At 40.7% G+C, this 12,136-nt stretch overlaps 1 protein-coding gene across 2 annotated transcripts in view; it reads right to left on the bottom strand.

Moving 5' to 3' along the window:
- LOC311110114 (receptor-type tyrosine-protein phosphatase H-like) overlaps positions 1 to 11,124 on the bottom strand; it is a 31,974-nt gene extending 20,850 nt beyond the window's left edge. Inside the window, exons 1-5 of one of the 2 annotated variants that reach the window (XM_084188683.1) lie at positions 11,063 to 11,124; positions 10,083 to 10,125; positions 9,629 to 9,895; positions 9,237 to 9,503; positions 2,200 to 2,469 (exon numbers count right to left, since the gene is read on the bottom strand). In XM_084188683.1, coding sequence (XP_084044809.1) covers positions 2,200 to 2,469; positions 9,237 to 9,503; positions 9,629 to 9,895; positions 10,083 to 10,125; positions 11,063 to 11,080 — 865 coding nt within the window. In that variant the 5' untranslated portion in view covers positions 11,081 to 11,124. Of the gene's footprint in view, positions 1 to 2,199; positions 2,470 to 9,236; positions 9,504 to 9,628; positions 9,896 to 10,082; positions 10,126 to 11,045 lie in introns of both variants that reach the window. The other variant, XM_084188684.1, reaches the window with a different exon arrangement.
- Between the last annotated feature and the right edge of the window lie 1,012 nt (positions 11,125 to 12,136).

A 12,136-nucleotide genomic window follows, 5' to 3' on the forward strand; every position in this document is an offset into this window, starting at 1 on the left:
AGTTCAAACAGGTGCCATTAATACAGGTAACGAGTGGAGGACAGAGGAGCCTCTTAAAGAAGAAGTTACAGGTCTGTGAGAGCCAGAAATCTTGCTTGTTTGTAGGTGACCAAATACTTATTTTCCACCATAATTTGCAAATAAATTCATAAAAAATCCTACAATGTGATTTTCTGGATTTTTTTCCCTCATTTTGTCTGTCATAGTTGACGTGTACCTATGATGAAAATGACAGGCCTCTCTCATCTTTTTAAGTGGGAGAACTTGCACAATTGGTGGCTGACTAAATACTTTTTTCCCCCACTGTATGCACATACCACTTTTCCGTTATTTATTTTCTATAATTTTTTTAACAAACTATTTTTTTCATTTCACTTCACCAATTTGGACTATTTTGTGCATGTCCATTACATGAAATCCAAATCAATTTAAATTACAGGTTGTAATGCAACAAAATAGGAAAAACGCCAAGGGGGATGAATACTGTTGCAAGGCACTGTAAATCCTCTCCACAATAACAAGTGTTTAACACTGTAGTACTGATAAAGTTAAAGCAACCAGAGACAGATCAACTCCTTGACTTAATGACTCACAGGAATGGAAGAAAGCATGAACTCAGATATTAGTGCATTTGCGAAGTATTCAGACCCCTTGACTTTTTCCACATTCTGTTACGTTACAGCCTTATTCTAAAATGAATAAAATTGTTTTTTTCCCCCTTGTCAATCTACACACAATACCCCATAATGACAAAGCAAAACCAGGTTTTTACAAATTTTAGCAAATGTATAAAATAAACTGAAATATCACATTTACATAAGTATTCAGCCCCTTTACTGAGTACTTTGTTGAAGCACCTTTGGCAGGGATTACAGCCTCATGTCTTCTTGGGTATGACGCTACAAGCTTGGCACACCTGTATTTGGAGAGTTTCTCCCATTCTTTTTAGATCCTCTCAAGCTCTATCAGGTTGGATGGGGAGCGTCACTACACAGCTATTTTAAGGTCTTTCCAGAGATGTTTGATAGGGTTCAAGTCCGGGCTCTGGCTGGGCCACTCAAGGACATTCAGAGACTTTTCCCGAAGCCACTCCCCAGTCTGAGGTCCTGAGCGCTCTGGAGCAGGTTTTCATCAAGGATCTTTAGCTCCGTTAATCTCTCCCTCGATCCTGACTAGTCTCCCAGTCCCTGCCGCTGAAAACCATCCCCACAGCATGATGCTGACACCACCATGCTTCACCGTATAGATGGTGCCAGGTTTCCTCCAGACGTGATGATTCGCATTCAGGCCAAATAGTTAAATCTTGGTTTCATCAGACCAGAGAATCTTGCTTTCATGTGCCTTTTACTGAGGAGTGGCATCCGTCTGGCCACCCTACCATAAATGCCTGATTGGTGGAGTGCTGCAGAGATGGTGGTCTTTCTGGAAGGTTCTCCAATCTCCACAGAGGAACTCTGGAGCGCTTTCAGAGTGACCATCAGGTTCTCGGTCAACTACCTGACTAAGGCCCTTCTCCCCTGATTGCTCAGTTTTGGCCAGGTGGCCAGCTCTAGGAAGCGTCTTGGCGGTACCAAACTTCTTCCATTTAAGAATGATGGAAGCCACTGTGTTCTTGGGGACCTTCATTGCAGCAGACATGTTTTGGTACCCTTCCCTAGATCTGTGCCTCGACACAATCCTGTTTCGGAGCTCTACGGTCAATTCCTTCGACCTCAGGGCTTGGTTTTTGCTCTGACACGCACTGTCAACTGTGGGACCTTTTATATAGACAGGTGTGTGCCTTTCCAAATCATGTCCAATCAATTGAATTTACCACAGGTGAACTCCAATCAAGTTGTGGAAACATATCAATGAGGATCAATGGAAACAGGATGCACCTGAGCTCAAGTTCAAGTCTCATAGCAAAGGGTCTGAATACTTTTTAATTGGTAATATATTTGCAACAAATTCTAATAACCAGTTTGTGTTTTGTCATTATGGGGTACTGTGTGTAGATTGATTAAACAAAATATATTTTATACATTTTTTATTAAGGCTGTAATGTAACAAAATGTGGAAAAAGTTAAGGGGTCTGTATACTTTCAGAATGCACTGTATAAACAACTTTTATTGATTTCACTACCAAACTGCATTTCGAGATCTGGGGAATTCACATAGTCATTTTGATAACCAGAAATAATACTTAAATAGGGTACTTACCTGTGGTGAGGGTTGTTAACACCAGTTGACTTTGCTTTCCATTTTCCAACTCAGTGCAGACAGTGACAGAGTATTCAGTAGCAGGTTTCAGGTCACAGAGAGTGATGTTGTGTGAAGATGTGGTAGTGATGTGTGGTTCTGTCCCTGGACAGCGGTAGGAGATCTGGTAATGATGTTGGGTTTGGTCCAATCCTGGTGGCTGGCTCCAGCTAACAGCAGCTGATGTGGTGTCCACTGAGTCAACATTAATCTGGTCTGTAGCAGGCAGTACTAAGGGAAGATAAATACATTATTTTCAGGGCTACAGTTTAACTCCAGATATACACTGAGTTTACAAAACATTAAGGATACCTGCACTTTCCATGAAAGACTGACCAGGTGAATCCAGATGAAAGCTATGCTCCCTTATTGATGTCACTTGTTAAATCCACTTCAATCAGTGTAGATGAAGGGGAGGAGACAGGTTAAAGGATTTTTAAGCCTTGAGACAACTGAGACATGGATTTCATACATGTGCCATTCAGAGGGTGAATGGGCAAGACAAAATATTTAAGTGCCTTTGAACGGAGTATGGTATGTGCCAGGAGCATACATTTGGGTCAAGAACTACGACGGTGCTGGTTTTTTCACACTCAACAGTTTCACGTGTGTATCAAGAATGGTCTACCACCCAATGGACATCCAGCCAACTTGACACAACTGTGGGAAGCATTGGAGTCAACATGGGCCAGCATCCCTGTGGAATTCAAAAATGGACTATGCAAATGAGCAAAAGCTGTGTGCATTAAGGAAATAGAAGCCTGGCTCAAATAGAAGCCTGTCTCTAAAAATCGCCTGTTGTGTCCAGTGATTCATGCAAATAAACACCTGGGCTATGATGAGTGCCTTTGAAACATCAACAATTTTAAGAAGTCTAAATGATTTAATATACACCATCACAATAAATCAATGATTTATTTTAGGCAGGACTAAAGAAACATGATATGAAGAAAATGTATTTCGGAAGAACAGAAGAGTTGGCCTACTGTATATTATCTGGCTATGCACCATGCCATAGGCTTGTTCATTTAGCAGACAAGATATGCTCAAGTCCCATGCAATTATTTTAGTTAGAAGAATATAATTGAATTTATGTGAATAAAATAGAAAGGATATTTCTCCCAATCCAGAGCCCATGCGCATATGAAGTGGCTATGCTGAGCGTAAAAGTGATCATTTGAAACAGATCCTATATGCTAGATTTAAAGTTATTTGGCAACTTTAGTTGTGAATTACAGAAACCTTAGACTGTCTTACAAACTAAAACATATGGGCTGCATGATGGGATTATAGGGACAGAGTGCAAGCAAAAAAAGCTTCAGGCTGCACACACTGTTCTCTCATCAAGTAATCACATTTTTACCCATCAGACTAGTCTCAATTTAATCTTGTCTTTACTATACTGAACAAAAATATGAACGCAAAATGTAAAGTGTTGGTCCCATGTTTCAGGAGCTGAAATAAAAGATCCCAGAAATGTTCCATACACACAAACAGCTTATTTCTCTCAAATTTGTTTACATCCCTGTTTGTGAGCATTTCTCCTTTGCCAAGATAATCCATCCACCTGACAGGTGTGGCATGTCAAGAAGCTGATTAAACAGCATGATCATTACACAGGTGCTGAGAACAATAAAAGGGCACTATAAAATGTGCAGTTTTGTCACAACACAATGCCACAGATGTCTCAAGTATTGAGGGATTGTGCAATTGGCATGCTGACTGCAGGACTGTCCACCAGAGATGTTGCCTGAGAATTTAATGTTCATATTTCTACCATAAGCCGTCTCCAACATTGTTTCAGAGTATTTGGCAGTACTTCCAACTGGCCTCACAACCACAGACCGCGTGTAACCATGCCAGCCCAGGACCTCCACATCCGGCTTCTTCACCTGCGGGATCGTCTGAGACCAGCCACCCGGTCTGTAATAAAGCCCTTTGTGGGGAAAAACTCATTCTGATTGGCTGGGCCTGGCTCCCCAGTGGGTGGGACTGTCTCCCAAGTGGGTGGGCCTAATCCATAGATTAGGGCCTAATGAATTTATTTCAATTTACAGATTATCTTGTAAGAACTTTAACTCAGTAAAATTGTTTAAATTGTTGCATTTATATTTTTGTTGAGTATAATACGTAGCTGAGCAACCTCTGTCCAGTGAAGTCCACAAAGCATATTGCATGTACAGTAACATGACCTACAGCATGGTCAAGCAAGTTAATGTTTAACATTTTAGGACCACTAAACAACGATTGATTTAGAACCATGGAGAGTTACCGCAAGTCGCAAAGAAAACAGGAGCTGCATCCACTATTCCAGCACCATTTCAACTTCAACATCATCAAATCACCTCTGCTTAGTCGAATACAGTGACAACTAAAAGATACCAAAAAAAATGATTTTGTCCAATTAACATAAGCTAAATATGATGTGGCTGTTGAAATGACTGTCCATGAGAATCCAAATAGGTCAGATCAGGTTTGCAATGAATAACTTCAATCAGACTCCTCAGTAGAGGGGGAAGGAAAGAACTAGGAGGGGTTAACAGCTCACGCCCTGTTGTAAATCAAAGGAGAACATTCAGGCTCTCCCTCTCAACATCCACCAAAGGAATGTCTGTTTCAACAGACCTTTTCCAGCTGAAACTTTAACACTTTCAAAAGCGAATACTGGAACAATATTTTGAATGTAGAATGTGGGGAATGGTCAGATGCGATCTATTGGACACTAAAGTCATTCTGTTTGTTATTTTGTGTTGTCATTAAACATTTTATAAAAGGAAATACTGTAACTTGGAAAGTATACCCACTACATGTACGAAGTGTCCATCATATGCGTTGTGCATGTAATATGAAACATGAAAGTATGTGTTTATTTAGTCATTTAGCAGATGCTCTTATCTAGAGCGACTTACAGTTAAGTGAGTGCATACATTTTTTTTTTATACTGTTAAGAGGGATGTGATTTCAGAAGCTCTGAGAGATAATTGTTTTTCATAACTTTGCACAGTTACTAGTCACCTTCCCGAAGTGAGGTCAGAGAGCGTGTCAGCCTGACGGAACCGCCCCTTTCGAGCAGAGTGTATAAATGGAGGGGAAATAAATGAACATACTAGACCAGAAAAACGTGAAGCAGCCACTACATGTTTCAAATGGTTGGAACTTGGAATCTCAACACGAGGTGAAGAAAATATACTCACCTCCCGGACAGTCACTGGAACAGCTGATTAGCTGCCCTAATTAAGGTCTCTTCGAAAGCGAATTTAAGTAGGACCATCTGCTAACCTGCTCAAACCACCGTATTACGCTACTCTCATCACACCACTGGGGAACCATCGATACGGCTGGCTAGCCTATCTTCAAAGAAGCAACTTCAAGAGCGTATGGAAGGAAAATCAATTCTGTAGTTCTGTTCAGGACTACATGACAAGTCACCGGATACCGGACAACTACAGAGGAGAAAAACAGAAGACTTGTTGGAACCCTTTCGGACAATCAGAGACTTACAAGCGTGCCGCGAAAAAGGCCCAACAACCTTTCCAAGGCGGCGCTGTCCACCGAGAGAGATACATGGCGAACCAGGCATTTCAAAGAGGGCGGCGGTTCGTGTGCAAAGTATATGGTTACAGTAGAAGAGAGTAGTTTCCGAATGTGGCAATGTTAAGTGATTCTCTCCCTCTCTTCTTTAACAAGCATCAATGTTGTTGTCATTCCACTAGGGACCTGTTTTAATCACATTAAGTTTCCAGTCAATAACCGGTATAGTGGGTGTGTTTATCCTGTGTTCCCATTTAATTAGCTACTAAATAAATAATTAAACTAATTTCTGTAGTACTGAATCATAAGTAAGGCTCGGGTTTTTGCAGATGAAAGGAGGTTATGACTGTTCAGAATAATGATATGATACGAGGTTATGATTAATACGTTGACTGTTTATAGATGTGATAGGTAAAGACCTTTTAGAGTTTAATTTGGGAGATGGTGACTCTTTAAAGAACCGCTCTCGTGGGCGGCGGTTCGTGTGCAAAGTATATGGTTACAGTAGAAGAGAGTAGTTTCCGAATGTGGCATTTAATTAGCTACTAAATAAATAATTAAACTAATTTCTGTAGTACTGAATCATAAGGCACTTAAACATCCCTGTTTGTGAGCATTTCTCCTTTGCCAAGATAATCCATCCACCTGACAGGTGTGGCATGTCAAGAAGCTGATTAAACAGCATGATCATTACACAGGTGCTGGGAACAATAAAAGGGCACTATAAAATGTGCAGTTTTGTCACAACACAATGCCACAGATGTCTCAAGTATTGAGGGATTGTGCAATTGGCATGCTGACTGCAGGACTGTCCACCAGAGATGTTGCCTGAGAATTTAATGTTCATATTTCTACCATAAGCCGTCTCCAACATTGTTTCAGAGAATTTGGCAGTACTTCCAACTGGCCTCACAACCACGCCAGCCCAGGACCTCCACATCCGGCTTCTTCACCTGCGGGATCGTCTGAGACCAGCCACCCGGTCTGTAATAAAGCCCTTTGTGGGGAAAAACTCATTCTGATTGGCTGGGCCTGGCTCCCCAGTGGGTGGGACTGTCTCCCAAGTGGGTGGGCCTAATCCATAGATTAGGGCCTAATGAATTTATTTCAATTTACAGATTATCTTGTAAGAACTTTAACTCAGTAAAATTGTTTAAATTGTTGCATTTATATTTTTGTTGGGTAAGTGCGTGGGTAGTCCACAAAGCATATTGCATGTACAGTAACAGACAGTAACATGACCTACAGCATGGTCAAGCAAGTTAATGTTTAACATTTTAGGACCACTAAACAACGATTGATTTAGAACCACGGAGAGTTACCGCAAGTCGCAAAGAAAACAGGAGCTGCATCCACTATTCCAGCACCATTTCAACTTCAACATCATCAAATCACCTCTGCTTAGTCGAATACAGTGACAACTAAAAGATACCCAAAAAAATGATTTTGTCCAATTAACGTAAGCTAAATATGATGTGGCTGTTGAAATGACTGTCCATGAGAATCCAAATAGGTCAGATCAGGTTTGCAATGAATAACTTCAGACAGACTCCTCAGTAGAGGAGGAAGGAAAGAACTAGGAGGGGTTAACAGCTCACGCCCTGTTGTCAATCAAAGGAGAACATTCAGGCTCTCCCTCTCAACATCCACCAAAGGAATGTCTGTTTCAACAGACCTTTTCCAGCTGAAACTTTAACACTTTCAAAAGCGAATACTGGAACAATATTTTGAATGTAGAATGTGGAGAATGGTCAGATGCGATCTATTGGACACTAAAGTCATTCTGTTTGTTATTTTGTGTTGTCATTAAACATTTTATAAAAGGAAATACTGTAACTTGGAAAGTATACCCACTACATGTACGAAGTGTCCATCATATGCGTTGTGCATGTAATATGAAACATGAAAGTATGTGTTTATTTATTTAGTCATTTAGCAGACGCTCTTATCTAGAGCGACTTACAGTTAAGTGAGTGCATACATTTTTTTTTATACTGTTAAGAGGGATGTGATTTCAGATAATTGTTTTTCACAACTTCGCACAGTTACTAGTCACCTTCCCGAAGTGAGGTCAGAGAGCATGTCAGCCTGACGGAACTGCCCCTTTCGAGCAGAGTGTATGAATGGAGGGGAAATAAATGAACATACTAGACCAGAAAAACGTGAAGCAGCCACTACATGTTTCAAATGGTTGGAACTTGGAATCTCAACACGAGGTGAAGAAAATATACTCACCTCCCGGACAATCACTGGTACGGCTGATTAGCTGTCCTAATTAAGGTCTCTTCGAAAGCGAATTTAAGTAGGACCATCTGCTAACCTGCTCAAACCACCGTATTACGCTACTCTCATCACCCCACTGGGGAACCATCGATACGGCTGGCTAGCCTATCTTCAAAGAAGCAACTTCAAGAGCGTATGGAAGGAAAATCAATTCTGTAGTTCTGTTCAGGACTACATGACAAGTCACCGGATACCGGACAACTACAGAGGAGAAAAACAGAAGACTTGTTGGAACCCTTTCGGACAATCAGAGACTTACAAGCGTGCCGCGAAAAAGGCCCAACAACCTTTCCAAGGCGGCCCTGTCCACCGAGAGAGATACATGGCGAACCAGGCATTGCAAAGAGGGCGAGGTTTGTGTGCAAAGTATATGGTTACAGTAGAAGAGAGTAGTTTCCGAATGTGGCAATGTTAAGTGATTCTCTCCCTCTCTTCTTTAACAAGCATCAATGTTGTTGTCATTCCACTAGGGACCTGTTTTCATCACATTAAGTTTCCAGTCAATAACCGGTATAGTGGGTGTGTTTATCCTGTGTTCCCATTTAATTAGCTACTAAATAAATAATTAAACTAATTTCTGTAGTACTGAATCATAAGTAAGGCTCGGGTTTTTGCAGATGAAAGGAGGTTATGACTGTTCAGAATAATGATATGATACGAGGTTTTGATTAATACGTTGACTGTTTATAGATGTGATAGGTAAAGACCTTTTAGAGTTTAATTTGGGAGATGGTGACTCTTTAAAGAACCGCTCTCGTGGTGCCCCAGATCCCTATGAGTTAATTGTTACATTATTAATTTAATCGGGTAACAATTAAACATAGTTAGTTGATTAGATAAATAACAGTCCTCAGATTAATGTTGAAGTCAAGTCACGACACTGTCCATGGTTCTGATATGAAGATGTTGAAAGGTCATGTAACTGTTTGTTACTGTACATGCAAGCCCTAGTTCTACCTTAAATTTTAGCTCACCTCATTTTCAAAAAATTTAATAAAATGTTTATAGCCTTACAGGTGGAAAAGTACAAAAATCCAGGGCTTTTGATATGGGGGAAAAAACGAAACAAATAAAACATAACAGAACACTAACAACAAAACAAAAACGTGTATTTGTAATGTAACAACATCGTTGTAGTTAGTGGTAAAGAGACAATGAGCTGTAATTGGGGGAAGATATCTTACTAGTGCAGATTGTTGTAGAGACAGGTTCACTCTGTTCCCCATTGTTCAACACAGTTGCAACACTAACAGTGTACTCTGTGCCAGGTTGCAGGTTTGAGAAGGTTTTGTGGCAGTCTTCAGTAATGGCTGTGAGGGGGTCTGTTCCTGGGATACAGTAGGATATGAGGAAGTGCTGTGGGACTTTCTCCATCCCTTCAGCATTGGACCAGTGGAGAGTGAAGGAGGTCTCTTCCAAATGGTCTATCTTTAAATCTCTGGGTAGGACCACTGGAACAAAAATCAAGATTTGTTTAGAATAGAGGATGTGCTGTTTTTGACAGAGAGTCCAACAACGTCTCTAGGAATGAATGAATGATGTAGTGTGAATAAAAACACAAGTTAGCCTACTGTACCTGTGGATAGGGATGCTGAGACACATCTGCTTTGGCTTCCATCTTCTCCCTCTGTAGCCACGTTGAACTGGTACTTTTTACCAGGTTGGAGACTGCTTATTTCAAGATGATGCCCACCTTTCACTCTTGTTGAGCTTGTTTCCCCGTCACACCCCCAGGTCACTCTGAATGTCTGTGGTCCTGTCAGCCCCTGAGGAGAACTCCAGCTCAGAGACACAGAATCTAATGTCAGCAACAGGACCTGGATGTCACCAGGAGGGGGCAGCACTGGTGAAGGAATAATGAGAGAGAAACAAACTTTATTGACAGTAAAATGACATAAACAAATGTGTATTATTCATCCCAGCAGTTAAGGGACAACAATTGATATCTTACTAAATATCCTCTTAAACTGAGATTTAAATTAAATAATATAGCTTGGGTCAGTTTATTACGTGTTTCCACATATACCTACCATCATCTGAGGCCAGCATTGTGTGATGGTCGCCAACACAACTCTTAAAGTGTGAGAACAAAATATGAATCAGTCATTTCTTTAAAAACACAGAACTTGTTTCTTTGGTAAATGTACAACAGATATTTTAAAATCAAAATACATCAACTGCTTTTGACATACAGGTAACTGCCAACATAAAGGAAACACTTGAGTAAATGATGGAACAAAGTATATTGAAAGCAGGTGCTTCCACACAGGTGTGGTTCCTGAGTTAATTAAGTGATTAAAACATCCCATCATGCTTAGGGCCATGTATAAAAATGCCCAGGTGCCCATTATTTTGGCTACCATGGCTAGACAAGATCTCAGTGACTTTGAAAGAGGGGTCTCAACGGAGCACAGGGCCTTTAAAGGATGCGTGTCTGTCGCCAGGGTGGAACACTTATATAGCAAACGCTCTTATCCAGAGCGACTTACAGTTAGTGAGTGCATACATTATTTTATTTTTTTCATACTGGCCCCCCGTGGGAATCGAACCCACAACCCTGGTGTTGCAAATGCAATGCTCTACCAACTGAGCTACATCCCTGCCGGCCATTCCCTCCCCTACCCTGGACGACGCTGGGCCAATTGTGCGCCGCCCCATGGATCTCCCGGTCGCGGCCCGGCTACGACAGAGCCTGGATTCGAACCAGGATCTCTAGTGGCACAGCTAGCACTGCGATGCAGTGCCTTAGACCACTGCGCCACTCGGGAGGTCTACAATCAACAAAACACCAAATTATAGAATTTATTGTGGAAGAACTCCAATAGAGTTCCAGACAGTTGTAGAATCTATGTCAAGGTGCATTGAAGCTGTTCTGGCAGCTCGTGGTGGCCCCAACGCCCTATTAAGATACTTTATTTAGGCAGATACCTGTATAATCATTTTACATTTACATTTTAGTCATTTAGCAGACGCTCTTATCCAGAGCGACTTACAGTTAGTGAGTGCATACTTTTTCATTTTCATACATATTCCTCCACAGCGTTCCGACTTATACGGGCACTGAAGTTCTCCTGAATGTTTTGCCACGGTGAAAGAAACAAGCACAATTGCACGTTTCATTGCATAAAAAAATAAAAGACATGTTCGGATAAAACACTGACGGTGCCTTTTCCAACTTGTTAGTAGGTGCATAATCCTAACAGGGTGGAAACTAACTGGGTGGACATTTGTTGGCTAAATTAGCCATAGTTTTGTGAGTGATCAAGTTTGAGCTAGCATAATGTTGGACCCTTGAACATGATTTTAACTTCTCTATCAAACATATTTTAACATTTTGAAATGTGGTTAATTTTCATGTAGCTTTAGACCATTGTTTTCCCACCAAAGAAATGATGACAATTCCTGAATGTGGTGTCATTGAAGGAAAGGGTTGTTTTCTTAAATGGAGATTTACAAACTAACAGGGTGGAAAGTGATATCAGGGACACACAGAACATCTTAAATACAATAATAATTAATCAAAAACATTATTGATGAGAGAATTTAACTTGGACTATAAAATAATGAAGAAAGATTAAATATTTTATGGCTTATATTTCTTGTGGAAGTTGATGAATAACACCCGGGGACATGGCAAAAACACTTGCATCCACTGAAGAAAAGTGTTCAAAATACATACACTTCCCTTTCAAGATCCATATTTTGGTGTTTTTAAGGACGGCGGACCTTATATTTAAAGCCTTTTGGAATCCACATGTTAAACTAAATAAGAATTGATATTTCCTGGAGACAGAAAACGCACCGCATTGTAGAAATGATCCAGGCCTAGGCTGGACACCAATTCGACCTAACCTGATACAGTTTATGTCTAATTCACGTCAAAATATGATTTCCTTTTGCATTTAAGTTAACCCTAACCCGTTTCCTAACCTTAACCTTAATTATCCTAACTTGCTGCATAATTTATCCTAACCAACCTGCTACGAAAAGTCAAACCTGGTCATTTCTAACTAATGGTATCCCTTCTAGCCCAAACGCCCCAATCATAGAGAATGATAGAGGCCTCTAGTGGCCAAAAGGCCAC

This window comes from Coregonus lavaretus, assembly GCF_964263955.1.
Source record: "Coregonus lavaretus genome assembly, contig: SUPER_35_unloc_2, whole genome shotgun sequence".
NCBI lineage: Eukaryota > Metazoa > Chordata > Actinopteri > Salmoniformes > Salmonidae > Coregonus > Coregonus lavaretus.